Source organism: Rana temporaria, chromosome 2 (assembly GCF_905171775.1).
Source record: "Rana temporaria chromosome 2, aRanTem1.1, whole genome shotgun sequence".
NCBI classification, from domain to species: Eukaryota; Metazoa; Chordata; class Amphibia; order Anura; family Ranidae; genus Rana; species Rana temporaria.
The window spans coordinates 392,094,678-392,118,192 of NC_053490.1; the positions used below are offsets into that span (position 1 = coordinate 392,094,678).

The 23,515-nt window shown below is 41.8% G+C and overlaps 1 protein-coding gene across 1 annotated transcript; it reads left to right on the plus strand.

Moving 5' to 3' along the window:
- Positions 1–3,577: 3,577 nt before the first annotated feature.
- On the plus strand, positions 3,578–16,059 carry LOC120927388 (sodium/potassium-transporting ATPase subunit beta-1-interacting protein 1; the record flags this gene model as incomplete). Its single annotated transcript, XM_040338026.1, is given in 3 exon segments — positions 3,578–3,638; positions 5,866–5,947; positions 12,037–16,059. Coding segments are annotated over 3 exon segments (153 nt in total), but the record flags the coding sequence as incomplete, so codon positions are not given.
- Between the last annotated feature and the right edge of the window lie 7,456 nt (positions 16,060–23,515).

Consider the following 23,515-nt stretch of genomic DNA (forward strand, 5'->3'; position numbering starts at 1 on the left):
TGGCTCCCCAAATCATCAGTGACTGTGGAAACTTCACACTGGATTATGCAACTTGGATTATGTGCCTCTCCACCTTTCCTCCAGACTGGGACCTTGATGCAAAATTGACTTTTATCCAAAAAGAGAACTTTGGATCACTGAGCAACAGTACGGTCCTTTTTCTCCTTAGCACAGGTAAGATGCTTTTGACATTGTTTGTGGTTCAGGAGTAGCTTGACACGAGGAATGCAAAAGTTGTAGCCCATGTCCTGGATACATCTGTATGTGGTGGCTCTTAAAACATTGGCACCAGCCGTAGTCTACTACTTGTGCATCTCCCCCAAATTCTTGAATGGCCTTTGGATCACTATCCTTTCAAGGCTGTGGTTATCCCTGTTGCTTGTGCATCTTTTTCTACCACACTTTTTACTTCCACTCAACTCTCCATTAATATGCTGGATTCGGCACTCTGTGAACAGCCAGCTTCTTTAGCAATGACCTTTTGTCACTTACCCTCCTTGTGGAGGGTGTCAATGACTTTCTCGCCTGGAAAACTGTCAAGTTAGCAGTCTTCCCCATGATTGTGTAACCTACTCAACCAGACTAAGAAACCATTTAAAGGCTTGGGAAGCCTTTACAGCTGTTTTGAGTTAATTAGCTGATTAGAGTAATGACACTGTGAGTCTACAATATTGAACAGTTCCACACTTTTATTATTTTCTGAGATACAGATTTTGGGGTTTTCACTAGCTGTAAGCCATATTTATCAAATTAAAATAAAGAAATGCTTGCGATTGTGTGTGTAATGAATTATATAGTATATGGGCCAGATTCACAAAGAGATACGACGGTGTATCTCCTGATACGCCGTCGTATCTCTGAGTTCTGCCGGTCGTATCTATGCGACTGATTCAGTTCACATAGATATTCCTAAGATCCGACAGGTGTAACTGTGTTACACCGTCGGATCTTAGGCTGCAATTCCAGGCCCGGCCCGCTAGGTGGCGTTTTGTTTTTTTTACGCGACGAATATGCAAATGAGGAGATATGCCGATTCAGAAACGAACGACCGCCCGGCGCTTTTTTTTTTTTAATTAAATTACTGAAAAATATTAAAAAAATGATGCCTTTCTAATTTTTTAGATGCACAATGGGCAGATCCACATAGACCGGCGTAATTTTAAGCAGGCGTAGCGTATCGTAGTTACGCTACACTGCCGCTAACTTGAGAGGCAAGTGCTGTATTCACAAAGCACTTGCGTCTAAGTTACAGCGGCGTAGCATAAATGTGTCGGCGTAAGGGCGCGGAATTCAAATGACAAAGATGTGGGCGTGTTTTATGTTAATTCTACTTGACCCCACGTTAATGACGTTTTTTTTAACGGCGCATGCGCCGTCCGTGGGGGTATCCCAGTGTGCATGCCTGAAATCACATCGCAAATAGTCAATGCTTTTGAGGTGAACGTAATTTACGCAAAGCCCTATTCGCAAACGTTTTACGCAAGCGACGTACACGACGGAAAATTTGACGCTGGCCCCGACGTCCATACTTAACATTGCGTACGCCTCATAGACCCAGGGGTAACGTTACGCCGAAAAAAAGCCTTACGTAAACGACGTTAAAAAAAATGCGCCGGACGTACGTTCTGAGAATCGGCGTATCTAGCTAATTTGCATACTCTACGCGGAAATCAATGGAAGCGCCACCTAGCGGCCAGCGTAAATATGCACCTAAGATCCGACGGCGTACTAAGACTAGCCCCCATTCAGTCATATCTTGTTTTGTGGATACAAAACAAAGATACGACGGGGCATCCTAGAATTTACGCTGCGTATCATTAGATACGCCGACGTAACTTCTTTGTGGATCTGGCCCAATGTATTTTCATATATATACAGTATATATGTAGAATGATTTGTAACATGAAATGTTAAAATCTTGTTTTAAATTTAACCGATGGATTCCTAACCAATGGGAAAAAAACGATCGTTAGTAGGCACAACCATCGGTTAAAAATCCACGCATGCTCAGAATCAAGTCGACGCATGCTTGGAACCATTGAACTTCATTTTTTTTCAGCACGTCGTTGCGTTTTACGTCACCGCGTTCTGATACAACCGATGGTGTGTAGGCGCGACGGACCATCAGTCAGTCCATCGGTCCCTTCTCATCGGATGGACTGATCGTGTGTATGCAGCATCACTGTTTCTTTACTACAACTCCTAATTTTCGCATTGATTTGTATCTCAATGTTGCATTAAATTTTTATCTTATTATGTGCTGCCATCTGATATACTGTAACTGTTGTTATCTATTTTTCTAAAATAAAAATTATATAAAGACGAAAAGTTAAAATCTGATCAGAATTAGGTGCTTAGGGCCAAATCCTCAAAAGAGATACGACGGAGTAACTGCTGTTACTCCGTCGTATCCCTGGTCCTAACTATGGAACTGATCCACAGAATCAGTTTTCCATAGTTAGGGAGAAGATCCGGCATGTGTAATTGAATTACACTGCCGGATCTTAGGATGCAGTACCGCATCCGCCGCTGGGGGCATTTCGTGTCGAAATGTCGCCTCGGGTATGCAAATTAGCACTTACGGAGATCCACGAAGCTTTTCAGCTTAGTTTTTTCTCCGTAAGTATTAAGTTGCATACGCAAAATTAGGGCTGCTTGTACATGGTGTAAAGTTAGTACACCATGTAAAAGCAGACCCTTCTGTCTAGCGACGCGTTTTTTTTTCGAATTTGATTTTTTTTTTTTCGCGCTGTATCTTTTTTTTTTCCCGACGCAACTTTATTGACCCGTCGCAATCCACAAAGCCCGACGTAACGTAATTTCGCGCTATGCACGTCAGGGGAAAATTACGTCACGAGCATGCGCAGTACGGCCGGCGCGGGAGCGCTCCTCATTTAAATGGAATCGCCCCCATGAAATGAGGAACGCCTTGCGCCGGCGGAATTTAAGTTACACGGCCAGAAATTTCTAGGTAAGTGCTTTGTGGATCGGGCACTTAGGTAGAAATTTTAAGGCAGTGTAACTTAAATTAGAAATTCGCCGTTACGCCGGGTCTTTGTGGATTTGGCCCTTAGTGCTTTCTTCAGTGATTAGAGGCCACCTAATTAGAGTAATTAAATCCAAAATTATGTATAGCAATATGGTGGATTACAGTCTTGGGACACATGAGCTGCAGAACACCAAAACATTGACTTATAATTTTCCCTCTAACCTATTTAAAGCTATACAGATGAAATATATGAAATATGAAATCAGCTGCTTATGTTATGTATTAGGGGCATCTACAGTATTTAGTTATCTAGTTACCATTTGCATAGTAAATTCAATAGGTAGGGTCAATGCCTCATATATTAGATAGCCATAGAGGAAGAATCTGTAAATCTATGTATCTAACACAATAATAAAAACATGGAATGATAACAAGCAGGTAACATTTTAAAATTCATATTCAAATGCACTTTAATATAACTGTTAAATTAACAGCACAAAATATGTACTCTTAATATACATTATAGATTTTGTCTTCTAATATATGTATATTATATTGTTTTTCCCTTCCATATATTCCTACACACAGCTGTTCGGTTTTGTCTATGCCTGCTACGTCAGCAAAGTTTTCATGGATGAAGAAGACAGCTGTAAGTAATGCTTTACATGACTCTGTGTACAAAGTAGAGAACTGACTAAGCCAGCACACCCCACACTTATTTGTTATACTTAGTAGTATACTAAGTAAGATGGCTATGAATATGGCCCAACAATTTTACAGTGTCTTTTAACTATTTTCAAAGATAGAGCACATGAACGGCAAAATTAGAACCAAAATATCTGATGAGGACCTTGAGAATGAATTGAGAATGAATTGCTATTACATGCATCCAACAAGATATGGATGTAACAGTTTATCAAAAACAGAGTCAAATATTGCCCTAGTTTTATGTTGCCCTCTTTTACTTTTGTAAAAAAAAATATTACAATTTTTTTTTTAGTTTTATTACTCAGATCGATACATTATCTATATCAGTGATCGTTAACTTGTGATTTGTCCGACTTTTTCTGCTCATCATTTATCCTTATTGTTAGTGTAGTTTATGTGTGGCCCAAGACAATTCCCTTTCTTTCAATGTGGCCCACAAAGGTCAAAAGATTGGACACTCTTGTAATAAGTGAAAATAATCTGCATTTTAAATCACTAGGATTCCAGGGACAGCTGTACAATCGCTGCCTATATCTAAGTATGTGCTCTTTGTACGACAGGTGCTATAGTTGCTTGTAAATAATTCTGGAGGTTCAGATTATTGTTGGTTTAATAAAATATAAAAATGTGCTGGTGTGTGATTAGCTCAAATCTTAATTTATGGCAAAATACATTTTTAGTTTTTTTCTTAAATAAGATTAAGGGATTTCGCTTCACATCCTATCCTACAGATTCAAAATAAAGTGTATTATGCCGCGTACACACGATAGGGCTTTTGCCTGGCCAAATCACATCGGGATTCCGACGGAATTCCATCGGAAAAATATAGAACATGTTCTATATCTAAAGTCCGATGGAATTCATTGGAAATTCCGATCATATGTACGCGGCATTAGACAGTTGTTACAGGAACAAGTGTCCCATTGGAAGACTTCTCTTCTGTCCTGGTGCAAACTTAAAATTTTGTATTTATTACAGTTACATTGATAATCAGGACAATTAGAGATAGACATTTCCCTAACAGGGACACAGACAGCAATAAAAACCTGCAGCCATTATAACCCCTTTCCATTCTAACCAAAGCTAAAAAAAAAAGTTTGCTTTTAGTTATATTTAAAAAAATAAATGTCAAACAGCAATACGTCCCTTCACTTCAGTACTGACCCCTAGAACACTTCTCTGCCACAAGATGTTTTTATTCTTCTCAAATGAATTATGCCAGATTGTAGCTACAGAAAATTAAAATGGAAATACAGTTTATAATAGCAATACATTTTAAAATGATTTGTGTAGCAGTTAAATATTATATACCATATTTATCGGCGTATAACACGTGCCGGCGTATAACACGCACCCCAATTTAAGAGGGAAATTTCAGGGAAAAAAAGTTACTTTTTTAATAAACCACCTTGAAGCAAATTAAAGGTCAGTGCCCATGAATGCCCATTTGCAGATTGATCAATGTCCCCAATGCAGCCTGATCAATGTCCACAATGCAGCCTGATCAATGTCCCCAATGCAGCCTGATCAATGTCCCCAATGCAGCCTGATCAATGTCCCCAATGCAGCCTTATCCATCCCCAATGCAGCCTGTTCAATGTCCCCAATGCAGCCTGATTAAGGTCCATTTGCATTCCATCAGTGCCATTTTTGTTTACCTTATCTGCAGCCTCACTATCTGTCATCAAAGCAGCCTGAACTTCAGGAAATCACCAATCCATCATCTCCTGTTAATTCACACACAGTCCGCTGTCGGCATTGGACCAGCTCCTGTGATAGACAGAACACTGGTCCAATGCTGGTGAAGGAGGCGGGACTGTGTGTGTGTGACGTGAGAGCCGAGTTAGAGCCTAGTAAACAGGAGATATCCCCCTTCTCTCCTCCTTGGTATGCTGTCGGCGTATAACACGCACCCACGATTTTTCCCTGATTTTCAGGGGGAAAAAGTGCGTGTTATACGCCGATAAATACGGTAGTTTTTTTCTTCAATACAGTACTGGAGTTTTCCTTTAAGCATAGCACTAAGCAATTAACATACAACTGGTAATTTAGTATAGGCTCTGTCACGCACTAGGCCTCTACTAGCAATACTTATCATAATTTAATAATATTAAATGATTTAACAACATTTTTGTAAGCACTTAACTAACAGAATTTCTATTTTGCAGTTGATTTCATTGGCTCCTATGATTCCTATGGATATCAGGCTCCCATGAAGACCTCACACCTTCAGCTACAGCCACTGTACAAGTGGGTCACAGTACTAATGTCTGCCACATACTAAGTCACTTCATCGTACGATGTCATTGTATGTCTTTCGTACTGGTAAAGGAAAAGTAAATGGAAAGATCACAGGGTAGGGCCTTTTTTAAAGTGACACACAGTTACAGTACACTGTAGTGCAGGAAAGAATGAGTAGACTGACCTAGTATGACAAAAAACTCACATTTTCCATGGCCAACGATGCAAATTATATAATGTGGGAGCAGAGCATTTTAAGGATCCACCTCTGGTGACCCAATAGCAGAAGGTGACTGGCTTCCATCCTTTACTCCTTGTAATGCATTACTTAACTGATCTACACTTGTTTGCTTCGGTGTCGAGGGCCTTGTTTTGTGATTACTACATGTTGGACACTTTTATTAATATTTTATTTTTATTTAATTTTTTTATCTCAAGAAGAAGTTTCTTGAGAAACATAAGGCACACAACAAAAGTTTACAGATGTCAGACAGCATACGGCAAACATAAACATGTCACAGTTCTAGACCCCAACACAGAGAGGCGCACATCCTCCTGCAGAGCCTAACATAAGCACCCCACCAAGTCATGCAGTATAATGTTACCCGGTTCACTATGTTGAGACACTTCCACAATAGCTTTACAACAGCAATCTTTCCATAACCAAGTCTACTAGTGAAAGCCCTGGGGGTATTTAGCCATGAGCCCCAGAATTTGATGAATTTGCGCGGACGCCCCCTGTGTTTTAAGATATACAGTATCTCACAAATGTGTGGGAACACCCCTCACATTTTTGTAAATATGTAAATCTTTTCATGTGACAACACTGAAGAAATTACACTTTGCTACAATGTAAACTAGTGAGTATACAGTTTGCATAACAGTGTAAATTTGCTGTCCGTTCAAAATAACTCAACACATTAATGTCTAAACCGCAGGCAACAAAAGTGAGTACATTCCTAAGTGAAAATGTCCAAATTGGGCCCAATTAGCCATTTTCCCTTCCCGTCGTCATGTGACTCGTTAGTGTTAAGGCTCATACACACGGTAGGACATCCAACAAAATTTCCCTTGGATTTTTGTCCTAATTGATTTGTCCGGCCACACCCATAGCATACACACAGTCAGACTTTTCTGCAAACTTTTCTAAAAGTTTCCTAACATCACAGGGTTTTTTTTGCTCTTTTCTGCTCTTTACCGCCACCCTTTGGTTAACTTCTGCTATTGTTTGTTGCTTTTAACATTGGTTTTCAGCATTTGTATTTGCACTTTGTCCAAAAGTTGGTTGGATTGCTGTACACACAGTCACACAAAGCACCATCGGACTTTTGTTGCCAAAAAGTTGGTCCGTTTGCAGACCCAACTTATTGTTGGATGAAACCCGAAAAAGTTGGTCCGATGGAGCGTACACACAGTCAGACAAATTAGAAAACTTGCAGATTTTGAAGTTGGTTGGCCAAAAGTCCTACCGTGTGTACAGGGCTTTACAAGGTCTCAGGTGTGAATGGGGAGCAGGTGTGTTAAATTTGGTGTTATCGCTCTCACTCTCTCATACTGGTCACTGGAAGTTCAACATGGAACCTCATGGCAAAGAACTCTCTGAGGTTCTGAAAAAAAGAATTGTTGCTCTACATAAAGATGGCCTAGGCTATAAAAGATTGCCAAGACCCTGAAACTGAGCTGCAGCACGGTGGCCAAGACCATACAGCGGTTTAACAGGACAAGTTCGACTCAGAACAGGCCTTGCCATGGTCGACCAAAGAAGTTGAGTGCACGTGCTCAGTATCATGTCCAGAGGTTGTCTTTGGGAAATAAACATATGAGTGATGCCAGCATTGCTGCAGAGGTTGAAGGGGTGGCCTGTCAGTGCTTAGACCATACACCACACACTGCATCAAATTGGTTTGCATGGCTGTCGTCCCATAAGGAAGCCTCTTCTAAAGATGATGCACTAGAAAGCCCGCAAACAGTTTGCTGAAGACAAGCATACTCAGGACGTGGATTACTGGAACCATGTCCTGTGGTCTGATGAGATAAGATAAACGTATTTGGTTCAGATGGGGTCAAGCCAGTGTGGCAGCAACCAGGTGAGGAATACAAAGACAACCGTGTATGGCCTACAGTCAAGCATGTTGGTGGGAGTGTCATGGTCTGGGGCTGCATGAGTGCTGCCGACACTGGGAAGCTACAGTTTATTTAGGGAACCATGAATGCCAACATGTACTGTGACATACTGAAGCACAGCATGATCTCCACCTTTTGGAGACTGGGCCACAGGGCAGTAATCCAAAATGATAACGACCCCAAACACACCTCCAAGATGACCACTGCCTTGCTAAAGAAGCTGAAGGTAAAGGCGATGGACTGGCCATGCATGTCTCCAGACCTAAACGCTATTGAGCATCTGTGGGGCATCTTTAAACGGAAGGTGGAGAAGCGCAGGTCTCGAACATCCACCAGCTCTGTGATGTCATCATGGAAGAGGACTCCAGTGGCAACCTGTGAAGCTCTGATGAACCCCATGCCCAAGATGGTGAAGGCAGTGCTGGAAAATAATTGTGGCCACACAAAATATTGACACTTTGGGCCCAATTTGGATATTTTCACTTAGGGGTGTACTCACCTTTGTTGCTAGCGGTTTAGGCATTAATGGCTGTGTGTTGAGTTATTTTGAGGGGACAGCAAATTTACACTGTTATACAAACTGTGCACTCACTACTTTACATTGTAGCAATGTGCAATTTCTTCAGTGTTGTCACATGAAAAGATATAATAAAATATTTACAAAAATGTGAGGGTCGTACTCACTTTTGTGAGATACTGTACCTTTCCATACACAAAGTATCTCCCATCTGATTGGTCCACTCTTTAAGTGTAGGAGGGTCAGCTACCTTCCAGTATTTAAGAACCTGTTGGATATTTACCCCATACATTTTTACACAGGGTCTTTGATTTAAGTTATAGCAAAAAAAAAATGATTTTTTTATCATTCTTTATCCGTAATGTAAACTTATGTCATATTTCACCCCTTTAGTATAAAACACATGTATAATCCTCTTTACAGTGTAGTGGGCTTGTTATTTACTTTTTGGTCTTATACTATATCTTATATAGTCTATAGCCCCGTACACACGATCGGAATTTCAGATGGAAAAAGTCTGATGGACTTTTTCCATCAGAAATTTCGACCATGTGTATGCCCCATCTGACTTTTTTCTGAGGAATTCCGTGAGAGTTTACTTAGAGAACATGTTCTCTTTTACTCCGATGGAATTCCGTCGAAATTCCGATGTAAGTTTGGTCGGACAATGGTCTTTATACTATGTCTATAGATACTATAGCTTTAGGTATTTTAGCAGAAAAGTTTTAATTATAGGGGCCTACTCAGTTATACATATGCACTTTAATATTAATGTTGCACCATGTCTATAGAAACCACTCACATTCTTCCTAACTTGCAACAATCGAAAAAAAAAATCTATTATTATTTGGTTGTTGTGGACAATTGCCAGAGCTGTAAAACATGATGGGACACATAGAGCACCCCACATTACTCCGTTAAGAAAGTCTTTAGGCATCTCCACAGTTTCATTACATGTCTAGTTGTGTATATTGGGCTGTTCCAGTAGCAAGTTATATGTAGAGCTAACAGGTGTTTATATGTTAGGCCTCATGCACACTGGACGTTTATTTTTTATTTTTACAACAGCTGTTTTTGGCTGTAGACGTTTTTTTCTACAGTCATTAAACTCTCCATCATGTTATCCTATGTGTCCATGCACACATAGGCTGTTATCAGCAGTTTTGGGCAGTGGCGTTTTTGAGCAGTAAAAAACAAAAAACATAACTAGTGGGTTCTGAGAGACATTTTTCAGCTATAAAAACACTCGAAGGTTGATAAATGTAGATAAACGCTCAAAAACATTGCGCACCAGCGTTTTTAAAGTTTTTGATCCATTGAAGAATAAACATGCTAATAAACGCCAAAAAACGCTATTGCAAAAACGATGAAAAAAGTTGAAAAACTCACTGCAAAGCCACGTCATTTTAACGTCCAGTGTGCATGAGGCCTTTATGGTCTCATCATGGCACAAATAATGACACAATCACTTTATTCCCACCCTTGTGCAATATAATCAATGATAGATCAGGGCACAACAATGGAAATGTAGGCTACTAGATGTACCTGTAATATAGAAATATGGTGCTGTACATGTATAGGCTTCCTCTAATTATGTCCATAAATTAATGAACCATAAAAGAGAAAGTAAATATGAATTCTAATTAGTTGCCTCTTGTAATTTGAGATAAGGACAGGAGTAAGTGTACATTTGTGTTATCTGTCTTCGTGATGCCTGCTGCAGTATTTGCAGTATTAAATCAAAGGGTAATGTGTACCAAGTAAAAACATGTTTAATTAAAGGGACAGTCCACCCAAAACTGACAATTTGGGTATTGTTAGATGTTGCAGTGTTAAATCACCAGTTTCTTATACCTCTGGCGGATTTCATAGGTGAGACATCTAAACTTGACTTACTGATCTGCATTAATGCTGTGGCCTTTGTGTGGGTGCCTCGCTCTCTATTTTGGACTTTTTCTTAAGTTAGGGAGTTTGCAACAGGAGGAGCATGAACAAGCAAAGTTTGTCGGGAACACCCAGATAGACACAGAGGGAGAGATTTACTGATGCACACAGAACCAATCCGCTTCTAACAATAGCTTGTTCAATTGAGTTTTGACAATAAAACCTAGAAGCAGATTGGTTACACCTGTACTAGATTCTGTGTGCACCATCTTTAGTAAACTTCTCCCACAGTAAATCAGCAATTATGGCTGGCAGATCTCACTGTTGCAGTATCCAGGACCAGGACTTAGGCCGGGTTCACACTAGTGCGACACTACACTCTTCCAACTTTGGATCCGACTTTGCCCTGCGACTTGAAGCCGACATATGTCCGACTTTCAATGAACAGGTATCCAACTTGGATCCCTGCCAATGCCAAGCACTGTGTTTGGTATGAATCTTGAGGGGGAACTCCACACCAAATTTTAAATAAAAAAACGGCATGGGTCCCCCCTCTAAGACCATACCAGGCCCTTGGGTCTGGTATGGATTTTGAGGGGACCCCCACGCCATTTTTTCGGTGTACGGGTTCCCATTTTTAAATCCATACCAGACCACCTGGTATGCTCTTAGAGGGGGAACCCATGTTTTTTTTTTTATTTGGCGTAGTTCCTCCTCAAGATCAGCAGAGCACAAGCCGCATGCCAAAGTCGAAGCATGCAAGACGGCGTTCCGACTTTGATCCGACTTCAATGATATTCAATGGGCTGAAGTAGGATCAAAGTCGGGCCAAAGTAGTACAGGGAGTATTTTCAAAGTCAGTCCGACATGTGTCGCACCAGTTAAGACTGCTCCCATAGTAAAACATTGATTTTCATATGTCATGCGACATGAGCTCCCAATGTTGGAGCGTTTGTCGCACGAGTGTGAACCCGACCTTATAGGAAGTGAGGCTGATTTAACCTACCAGCTTACACCTGAAACTAATATATTTCGTTTTGGTGGACTGATAAAATGTTTAAAGGGAAAGTCTACCATTACCCACCAAAAAGGTCCTCATGCACCACAGTGTCCCCAATATATTAAAATGGGTCACAATATATTACATTTTCCCACAAATCAGTCCTGCAGATGGCACAGGAAATTCCCATGAACGCGCAATCCCAGCTTTCTTTTTCCATTCATGCATACACAGTCTACTCTCCTGTATTTGCAAAAATTCTGAGCTGCGGAAGAGAGTGAACTAGGTATTTGTGAATGGGGTGGGAGGCTGGCAGTGCTCTTATATGGATTTCTGGGGCTGGGTGCATCTTGCCATCTGCAAGACAGATTGGGGAGGACAATGGTGTCAGTAGCTGAAGAGGGTGTGCATTTGAATGGGGAAAAGAGCACGTCATTTTAATATATTGGGGACATTGAAGTGCATGGATAACTATTTTGGAAACATGAGTAAATGTGAACCTGCCCTTTATTTAGAATGTTTAATAAGATGTCTCTCACTAACTCTTTCTGTTTTGTTTTTTTTGTTTCATAGGCCTGGCTAAACCTCTCCATGATTCTTCCTTCATTATACATCCTCCATAGTCAAATCCCTCCATATATGTCTTCTCTGTCTCAGTTTAGTTTCCTACTATTAACCCAGATCAGTGGTCAGAATGCCTTAATGCACCAAAACACAGTGGCGCTGTTCAAAGATATCTGAACTGGTTGCACACAACAACTAAATATTAACATGACATCCGTTTTCATGGACTGGCCAATTATCTCAATAACACCTCTGTGCCAAGAGTACCACAACTGCCTGGATTCGAAGCACTGATCAATGGAGCATAGTTTAGTTAAAATGGTTGTCTCTGAACATGAACACAAACCTCTAAATTCCAGTATTGCAGGTTATAAGAAGAACCACTTGGTAATGACCACTCTGATTCGATTATTATGGAGGGGGAATTTTGAATTTTTGTTTGTCGTTCTCAGGATTCATTTTATTGTTAAAAGGATTACTCTACCTATGAGGGTCATTAGGGGATAATTGCATGCTTAAAAAGTCCAGCTATCATTTTCCAGCTAGCTTCAAATACATGTGGGCTCCCTTATTAAAGCATTTGAGCAATATGCAAATGGCAGTAACTCCTTTCAACTTTTTATATTTAATCATTTACTATAGTAAAGAGAATGCTCTGCTTTAATAAATAAGCCCAGGTATAAGAAATATTTGCTGATGTGAGAATTCTGTAAACAAAAAGAATTAAGTAAAAAAAAAAAAAGTGAAAGGTATTACCGATAGCTAATAACCAGGTGTTAGCTTTTAACCTGCACTAGAAAAAAAAACATCTTAATTATTATAAGCCACACTTCCAATGTCAATAGAATTCTCTTTTAGTAATACCCTTAATAGTTTCTACATCATAGAAAATACGCACTGCAGTCTTGAAAGTGATTCTGGGTGTTCACATATCATGGAATACTACAACACTAAAGTCACATCTGGACGGCACAAAACTGGAGCACTGAAGATGGCTATGCCTTCGGGGAGGAAATTTTGTTCAGCACTGGGCAGCTTTTATTGGAATTATTTTATGTACTTCCTCTTTTGTTTTTAAATCACAATGTGCAAACCTACTAATGTATAATTTGGATCACAGGTTGAATATGTAGCCTTAATGGTTCTTGTATATTTGCAGGTGACAACATGAAGTCACTCTTGAAACAATGTCAAAGGATATTTCAGGAAACAATTTCAGTATTAAATACAAGCAGACAGCAATAGCACATGTTTACACATTCAGAATGTTCATTTCTATCCATGTATTGTTATTTTGATAGACATTAAATTGTATGAAGGGGAGATTAGCATGGAGTGCTCTGTAGCCATTATGTAATAGTATGTTACAAGGGATAGAAAACAAGAACATCTAGGAACCAGTCAGTACCTAATTCTAATTTATGAGGATACCAGGCACCATATGTCCTGTGCTGTAAGAGGGCACTTTAGTCCAATGTAGTGGAAAGCCTGAGCTTTTAGCAAGGGAGGTGGAATAAGCAGAGATAACAGAGCACAGTATGGGGTTGTCGAACTGTTCTGGTGGCACATGAGCAGGTCTGTTTGCACTGGAAGAGATGTGTCTAAAGCTGTTATTGCCAGCAAAAGCACATCTGTTGCATATGGGATAATGAGTGGTGTTTAATTTATAGGAGGAAAGCAGTGTGGACTGCTGGACTACACAGTACCAAGAAACAGTTTCATGCAGACACGGTGTAGCTGTGATGAGCACATAATGGGGCCCATTTAGTTTTTTCTGTGCCCTGCGAAGTGTGTGTTGGCCACTCAGAGGCGGCTCTCTAATTAGGCAAATTAGGCGGTCGCCTACGGCCTTGTATTCACAGGAGCCTCACGGCTGCTTAATTTGCCTTTAATCAAACACTGATTATGGCGCTGGCGGCTCACCCTACCCCTGCTGGGATCCCGCGTGGCCTCGTCATGCAGCATCCGGTCTGGTGGCAGCAGGTGCGGGACAGCAAGGGCCTGAATTTTTGTGGGGCCTCATGTCTAAGTTTTGCCTAAGGCCTCATAAAGCCTAGAGCCGCCTCTTTGGCCACTGAAGGGTACAAAACACTGAGAATACCCAATATCTGTAATAGAGAAAAGTAATAACACTCTTGCATGCAACTGGGGATGTACAGTAAGTAACTGTGATGCATGTGCAGGACAGGCTGGCAGTGTCAGTGTAGAAAAATTGGGCCTCGAGTTGGAAAAGTGCTCTAGGAGAAGTGTTCTTGTTGCTTACAGCAGCCAAGCAGATTCCAACTATTTGTTCGTTTGTAGAATCTGGTGCAATAGGCAACATGTACAAATGTTTTATTCCTCAAAGTGAAACTGTGCTTTACCTATGGAGGTTGACATCAAAGGAGAAATTTGGAGTTACTAAAAAAACAAACATATGTACTCACTTAAGCATAGGTGTGATGCTGCAGCTGTCCCCCGCTGGCTCTAAGCCCAGGAACTGAGCAATCCCACGATTGCTGATTGCTCAGTTCTTGGTCAGCTCTGAGTGGAGAGCAGTAACTGTCAGTCACCACTTTCTGCTCTGCCCCGCCAGTGCTCACTGGAGTGCTGGGCTGTAGAGGGGGGTGGGTGCAGCTGGCTTCGGCTCTCAGCTGCACTATGAGAGTCAGAGCCAGCTGTCAAATCAGGCAGCTGGGTTTATCCCAACAATATGGATGGGATCCCTCCAGAGCCTGGAGTAGATCTGTCACGATCTAAAGCCTACTGTCAGCAGATTCTGGGTCACAGGAAAGCACAAGTAAGTGCACTCCTGTAACCCATAATATAAGAATGGCCAAAAAATCTTTTGCCATACTTCTCTTTTAAGGCCAGTCCTAACAGCAGCTTATACACCTCTTCTTATAGCTCCACTGGCTGCTCAGGGAGCAAAAAGAAACGCTTAGTTCTTCTGGGTTTGGGGAGCATATGACGCACTCCCCTTCCTCCCATGTGACAGTGCTGCTGCTTGGTGACTGGCCACCCACTGTCACATGTAGGTTTGGATAATGTCATTAGCCTTGTGTAAGCTCTAAGTGATGATGTGGAGCTTACATAGGGCTATTCCAGTCACAGTGGCAGGAGGGGGAGACAAGTGCAAACTACTGGGAGAGCTGGATTTAGGGCCCATTTGTGGTATGGCAATATGCTCATTATTATACATAATTTGCGTTACTGTGTGGTACTGTCGTTCATTTTGAATACCACTCCAACGCAATTCAATGCACTTGTGCTGTAGCATGCTGCAATGTACAGCACTGCATTGTGCTATTAAAAACAATGATTTTTACCACATAAGGGTGCATTGGCAGCCCATTCATTTTTTTTTCAGCCCATTCATTATTAATGAGCTGCCTTACCATAATATTCATTAATGCACATCACAACTCCATAGTTGCCCTACATAGGCAAAACACAGGTTCAGATTTAAGGTGGAGTAGGACTAATTAAAAAAAAAAAAAACTGCAGAAAGAAAAGTGATGGCTTTTCCACAGCAAGCAAAGAGTTTACAAACTATTCTTTCTAATACCGGTTGTAAGTACACATCTAACTGGTTGCCAGCCGTAACACACAAGCTTTTCTTTCTTCAGTTTTTTATGAATCGGCACCACAAAAAACATCCATACACAAGCACAATAAGGTTATTGTGTTATGCCAATGTCTGCACTGTGCCTCTGTATGTATGCTGTAATGTAAATGTGTGAAAGGGATGTTTGCGTTATTTTAGCATTCGTATTTGTAATTGTGACGTATAGCCATACCTGCACTTGTTTTTTCTCTCATGGGCCCAGACGGAGACAGTATGCAGCAATATCATTGCCCTTACATTTACATACATCTCATCCTGCAAAGTCACAGTAATGCTACCTTATAAACGAATTGCAGGTCCTTCTGATTCCCATGAAGGGAGAAAAACACACCCTGATCTAGTTTAAGTATGTAAGGAATTTCTTTTATAATGTACCTCAAATAATGTCCATTTTTGTATATTTGAATTAAAGTGTTTTGATTCTTTTTCTGTGTGTTTTTTTATTTATTTATTTTTTATGAGAACATTGAGTAGATTACAAATGTGTCATGCTATAATCAAAAATAATTGGAAATGCTAGTCGCACACTGAGCAGCACCCACAGTTTTTAGTCTAGCCACCCATGGATATGTATGCGAGTGTGGATTTGATTGGTAGATCAGCTCTGCTTATCTTATCCTTGCCAGTAGCTGAGTCACAGCACTGCTTTTATTTAATCTGCTGCAAATCCATCATTCCCAAGCATGTAAGCCTTGTGTCCTCTTCTCTATCAACAGCTACTGAGTCATGCAAACACATTTTGCTCATAACAGACCTGTACAGTAAAGCCCTGTACACATGACCGGTATTCCCGGCGGTATAAAGCCTGCCGGGAAAACCGAGAACCTGCTCGGTAACTTTCCCCATGTACACACGAGAGGTTTTCCCATCGGGAAAACGGGAGGAGAGCTTTGGCCAGGAATTTCGGCCGTGTATGCTCCCTCGCAGTGTTTCCCCATAGGAAAAATGCCGGGTTTAAAACCGCCGGGAATCCATCGGGAAAATAGCGAGCAGGTTCTCTATTTTCCCACCGGGATTCCGGCAGTTTTCCTGTCAGGAAAACTGCGAGGAAGCATACACACAGCCGGTTTTCCCGGCCAAAAGCTCTCTCCGCAGTTTTCCTGGCAGGAAAACCGGTCGTGTGCACAGGGTTTTAGAAGCAGCTTGTAACTGCGACTCCCACTAAAATGCTTCACCTGGCGCTGACTTTACCCCATGCTCTACCAGATCTAATGTTATAATGCAGTTTAAACCACGCAAATGTTCACCAAAGAGAGTTTTGGGGCCATTTTTATTCACCATAAAAAAAGATAACATGGGTTCTGCCCTCACAGGGGTTATGCAGCACATACTGTAGCTCCAAACTGTCTCTGATTTCGAGGGACTGTCCCTCATTCGGAAACAAAGTCCCTCTGTCCCTCTTTCCTCTTCATTTGTCCCTCATTTTGGTCTGATCTATATAGCTGTATATACAATGCACTACTTATCTATTAAAAATTGTTTTACAGTGCTATACTTTTCACCCAATTTCTAAATTGCTGCATTTGTAAATTCCAAAAGCCAATATAAGGTGCGTGTCCCTCATTGCCATCTCAGAAAGTTAGGAGGTATGTAATAGGTGTCTCTTATTTCCATCTCAGAGTTGGGAGGTATGTGCAGTATGAAACAACAAATGTCAGCTTTCTGGCTATTTGTTACAGTTCTCTCCTCCTAGCCTTCCTTTTGGACTGGTTCAGTCTCCATACTAGACCTTCAGTAGGGTTGCCACCTCATCCCTTTAAACCCAAACACATTTTAATTACACAGGTTCTGAGGGTAATTTAATGCAGATAAGGCAGTCCGTCAGTTTAACTTCAGCACCGGAAGGATTTACCTCCTTCCTGACCAGGCTATTTTTTGCGATACGGCACTGTCGCTTTGACTGACAATTGCACAGTCGTGCAACGTTGTACCCAAACAAAATGTATGTCCCACAAATAGAGCTTTCTTTTGGTGGTATTTGATCACTTCTGTGGTTCTTATTTTTAGTGCTATAAACAAAAAAAGTGCGCCAATTTTGAGAAAAAAAACACAATATTTTGGACTTTTGGCTATAATAAATACCCCCCCCCCAAAAAAAAATCTTCATCAGTTTAGGCCGATATGTATTCTTCTACATATTTTTGATAAAAATCACAATAAGCGTATATTGATTGGTTTTGTCCAAGAGTTATAGCACCTACAAAATAGGGGGTAGATTTATGGTAATTATATTAATGGCGGCTATCTGCGATTTTTATCGGGACTAATGCCCTGTACACACGATCACTTTTTGTGATGAAATAAAATGATATTTTTAAAAATGTCATTTAAAATGATTGCGTGTGGGCAAAACATCGTTTTTTGTCTTCTGAAAAACGACCCAAAAAAATTAGAACATGCTTCAATTTTTTATAATAAAAATGTGATAGCGCTAATATCAACTAATGTGAGTATAATTGACAGCCTGTGCTAGTAAAAGTGATAGATACGATAGCTATTGAAAATACAAATAGCTGGTGATAATTCAAATAAACCACCCTTAATGAATAAAGTCACACAAAGTAATCAGTGAGTCCACAAAGGGTTAAATGGAAAAAAGCCAAATCACATAGGGAGTCCTGCAAGCAGCCAGCACTTCCCTTTCACTGCTTTAGATTGAAATCACTGCTTCAAGAGATCAAGCCAACCAAATATTTCAGGATCGCTCCAGCGACATGTAAAAGAGAAAGAGGACAAGCCTCCTAGTGCAATATTGTGAGGAACAAGGAAAGGGGACAGGGACTACACCGACGGTGTATGCACTCACGAATCCTCTGTTGCCGCTCAGTTGGATGGTCTCCTCATTAGGATCGAATGTCCCGTCACATAGGCTCCTCCCCCACGCGTTACGTCACTTGTCACGTGACTTAGTCATGGGTCACTACTCAGATACGCAGCTTTTATGATTTATTGATTTTTGTTTGGGTTTTTTCACTTGTAATTGTTTTACATAGTAGTGCTGTAGTACCACAATTTTGCATTTCTTCAATTTTTTATGTCATTTTTTAAAATGTAATTTTTTGTGTCATAAAAAATGATCGTGTGTGGGCAAAAACGACATTTTCAACCCGCACATGCCCAGAAGCAAGTTTTGAGACGGGAGGTAAAACTACCATTCATAATGGTGTAAGCACATTCATCATGCTGTAACAGACAAAAAAGCATGAATCGTCTTTTACTAACAAGTAACTAGCTAAAAGCAGCCTCAAGGCAAATAGAACTTCCCCTTTAGAGTGCCGTCACTTTGTTCATCATTTTTCAAAAACGATGGTGTGTGGGCAACATCATTTTCAATGATGAAGTTGGAAAAATTAATTTTTTTTTTCATGATAAAAATTAAAAAAAATGTCATCATAAAAAGTGACCGTGTGTATGCGGCATGAGACATTGCGGCGGACAAATCAGACACTTTTGACACTTCTTTGGGACCATTTACATTTATACAGCGATCAGTGCTATAAATAGTCACTGATTACTGTATAAATGTCACTGGCAGGGAAGGGGTTAACACTAGGGGCGATCAAGGGTTCAAATGCGTGCCCTCTGTGGGGGGAATGTGGTTTACTAGAGGAGGAGACAGATTGTGTGTTCCCACTGACAGAACCGGGATTTGTGTGTTTACATACACAGATCCCGATTCTTGCTCTGTCACAAGCGATTGCGGGTGCCCGGTGGTCATTGCGCCCGCTGGGCATGTGCATCAGTTCTGGGGACACGCTGCAGGCCTGCTACAGTGTCCTAAAGAGCCGACATACAGCCATACCTCCCAACCAGCACGGATTCTGCGGGAACTCCCCGCACAGGCTGCATCTTCCCACAGTCCCGCGAATGGGTTAAATTTCCCGCACAGAAAGCTGTGCAAGAAGAAGGAGCAGGGTCTGAGGGGAGACATGCACAGCTGTGCACAGATGAGAGACAACTGAGATCAGCGGCACCCGATCCGATCTGCGGCACCCCCCCCCCCCCCCCGCTCACAACAACTTTGTTCCGACCACCACCCCCCCACTCAACAAGTTCATTCCGACCAATCCACCAATCCCCCCCCCCGCACAACAACTTCGTTCCGAACACCCCCCCCCCCCGCTCAACAACTTTGCTCCGACACCCCCCCTCAACAACTTCAATGACAAATTTAAATAAAGAATGTACCGCAGTGAATTGTTTAAATGTTGGGAGGTATGCGTACAGCTACGACGGCTCGCACAGCAGTGCCAACCTGCCCCAGTATAACTGCATAGTTGCCAACATTGCAAAAAAAAAAAAGGGACACTTTTTTGCATGTAGGTGGAGCCTTGTTATAATTAGGGGCGGGGCATTCGTTTGTGGGCGTGGCATAGCGTAATAGACAAATGCGGTGCGCAAAGCGAAAAATAGGCATGGTTTGAGATGATGAAGGGATGGAGGGAGAAAGGAAGAAAGAAAGAGAGAAAGGGAGAAAGAAAGATGGATGGAGGGACAGCAGGCCCAGATACATTAACCAAATCTGTGCTGTTAACAAAATAACAAATGGATATGCAAATGTTGCTAAATCAAGTAAATGGTGAATAAAGTGCTAAGTGCACAATAATTATTTAACAAGTGAATCCATAATCCATAATATATCCTTAAAGTCCATTTAAATATAACTAAATTACTAAAAATATCCATGTGACACCAAACTTGTGCTCCCCCCATGTGTGAAGCTGCTCACCTCAGGGCATGCAACTACACAATTAAGTTTAGTCAAAACACGCAAGCGATCCACCTGGCAGTGCACACCAGTGCCTGTGCTGCTGAGGCCGCCTAGTAGGTAAGGGTAGCCTGACTGGACTGCCGGATAACGTGCGGAGGAGATGTCGGCGGGTGGCTGACAGCTGTGTCTCGTCTCGGCTGAGCTCGTCACGTGACCCGGCTGAGGAGGGGGGAGACTCCAGGCGCGTGCATGCGCCAGCGCGCCGCCCGCCATCCGAATTAGCCAATCGGACAGACAGGCCAGCTCTGTCTGTCAGGGACGCTGTTAGAAATCATGGGGCCCCTGTACAGCCTACCTGACGGGGCCCCCTTTGATCCTGCCCCCGACTCACCCCTTGCCCCTCCCTGAAAGTTGAGGGGGGGATATGATGCAACAGTTGTGGAAGTCGAAGGTGACTTCAGAACTGCTCGTATCACTTCCACATGAAACCAGACAGTTGCTTTTACAAATATACACACACTCCTGGCTGCAGACCACAGCTGGAAATGTGTGTATGTGTTTAAAAAGACATGCTTGCAGCAAGGCCCCAGCTCTGATATAAAATGCCATGGTTAAAGGGAAGTGGTTGGGGGCTGTAAAAATGCAGTTTAGCTGTGCATTTTTACTGCTCCAAAAACACAAGTGTACAGTAGCATCTCACAGTGCCTTGTGATCTTTAGGCCTCATGCACACATTTTTTACTGTTTCCAAGCACCCCTTCCTGTTATTCTATGTGTCTATGTGGCAGGGGCATATACAGGCAAGGACAAAAAAAACAAAACATGGCCATTGCATCCAGGAACAGCAGTTCTTTGACCAAAAAAATGCTTGACGCATGCAAATACTCCTAAACTCATGTTAACATTAGGCACGTTTACTGCTTGAGTGATAATTCACTTCAGTGACCAGAAAAACGTATTATGTTGGCCAATCAAATGAACGCCCAATTGCTTGATGCCTGTAAGTGAGCATAAACGCTTGTAAAAGTTTTAGGCACTTTTACAAGTGTCAGGCATTTTTTCTGGCAAAAGGCTGCTGCCAAGAGGAGGATCGTTTTTAAAGCATCCTGTGTGTATGAGGCCTTATACCATTAGGATAATCATTGGCACAGGAGGTGCTCTATGGCTCTGTCAAAGTGTGTCACATGCTGTTGGGTGCCGATTTTGCTATGGCTGTACAATGGTACAATTTGTAACACACAGTACAGCCATAAAGTAACAAAGTCAGCACACAACATGTGACACACTTTGACAGAGCCATAGGGCACCCCCTGTGCCAATGATTATCCTATGCTGAGAATCATAAGGCAATGTGAGGATGTGGATGATTCTATTATAATGGGTGTTGTAACACCTCAATTCACTCACCCAGTGCCTGCCACACTACATGCCACCGGCGCCAGGATTAGCATTACCGCTTCCTCCCTGTAAGCCATGTCACATCAGTCTCTGAGACAGCAGCACAGGTCTGTACAGATCACTCCGCCGAGCATCAGTAAAGTAGAGCAGTGGCCTGGCAAACACTAGAGAATGTGACTAGGCTCAGGGTTGTATACCTCCGCCCGAAAATGAAAAAATAGTCCCTACTCAGCTTTCACCTCATGAGCTCCTGATAGGGACCAGGGGAAATATATTCATGCACCCCCTAAGCAAGTAGGAGGAGGGGTGTAATTCAGTGAGCCCTATTTTTCTTCTTCTTTTTTTTTTTAAGAAGAAATGCACTATAAAGCACTGGAAGCCGCACCTGCTTTCCCCACTAGCCGGGACAAGTCCCGGCAGGCTAAATTAGCTGGGACTAAGTCCTATTTCACGGGACTGTCCCTTTAAAAACGGGACAGTTGGCAAGTATGTAACTGCGGCGGCTGGTCGGGAAGGGGTCAATTACCACCTTAATCAGCCACAGAACCTGTGTAATTAATATGTGTTTGGGTTTAAAGGGATGAGGTGGCAACCCTAGCCTTTAGTCTGCTCACAATTAGACTAACAACTGTTCAGATCCAACTCACCAGTCTGTCCACACAATGTGAAAAGTCACATTGAAATGCATGGGAGGCGGTTTACAGGTGTTATTTAGAAGCTATTTCTAGCATTAAATGCCTGAAAACCGCCTGAGTGTGAAAGGGGTCTAATATAGTAAGCAGTGCTAATAATATACGACACCGTACTAATGACACTGGCTAGAAAGGGTTAACATCTGGGGTAACCAAAGAGTTAAATGTGTTCATAACTATGTTTACTACATGTTTACCAAAGGATGTGCCGGTTTTTGCTTCCCTGTTTGGCAGGGAAGCAAAAATTGCCACACCGGCGCTGTCAGAATAGAGCTTTGTGTTGTTTACATGATTTCTCAATGGCCGGGAACCATTGATCGGCATGTACTGGAGCCAGTGACAGCACAGCCGAGCGGGCAGGCAGGCACGAGTGTGCTCCCTACCCAGAAATGCAGAATCACATATATACTATATATACATGATTCTGCACAACCGACCTGCAATGTAGCAGTAAAATTACAGTAAATTACTAGTGCACTGCCAAACTCCTCCGACCCTAAATAAACCACTATGAATGTGTGTTCCTCACATAAAATGTAATGATCAATTTTATAAAAGTGTTGTGCTGCTGTTAATAAAGTGAATACACCTAACACAAATTAAAATTATAGTTCAAAGTTAGAGAACCAATCCAATAATGACAATAAATGTATCCAACAAAGTAAACTCAAAACAGTAAAACTACAATGGAAGTGGATATAATTTAAAAACAAGTCTCATGTTCTTTAACTTAAATATGTAGGGAGCTGCTGCCCTCTACTGTCTACATTTGTAAATGCACTAGTTAGTTGGCTTTGAAACATGGAAGGAGGAAATGGGGGGAGAGAAACAATTTCAGTCACAAGTCCTGTCCATGCTGCTAGTCCCCAAGTCAGAAAGGACTATTATGCAAGTATTCCTATGAACTAAGGGCCAGATTCACGTAGAAGTGCGGTGGCGTAACGTATCGTAGATCGCCTGATTCACAAAGCACTTGCAATGAAAACCTACGCCGGCGGCCTCCGGCGTAAGCCCGCGTAATTCAAAGGGGCATGTGCCATTTAAATAAGGCGCGCTCCCGCACCGGACCTACTGCGCAAGC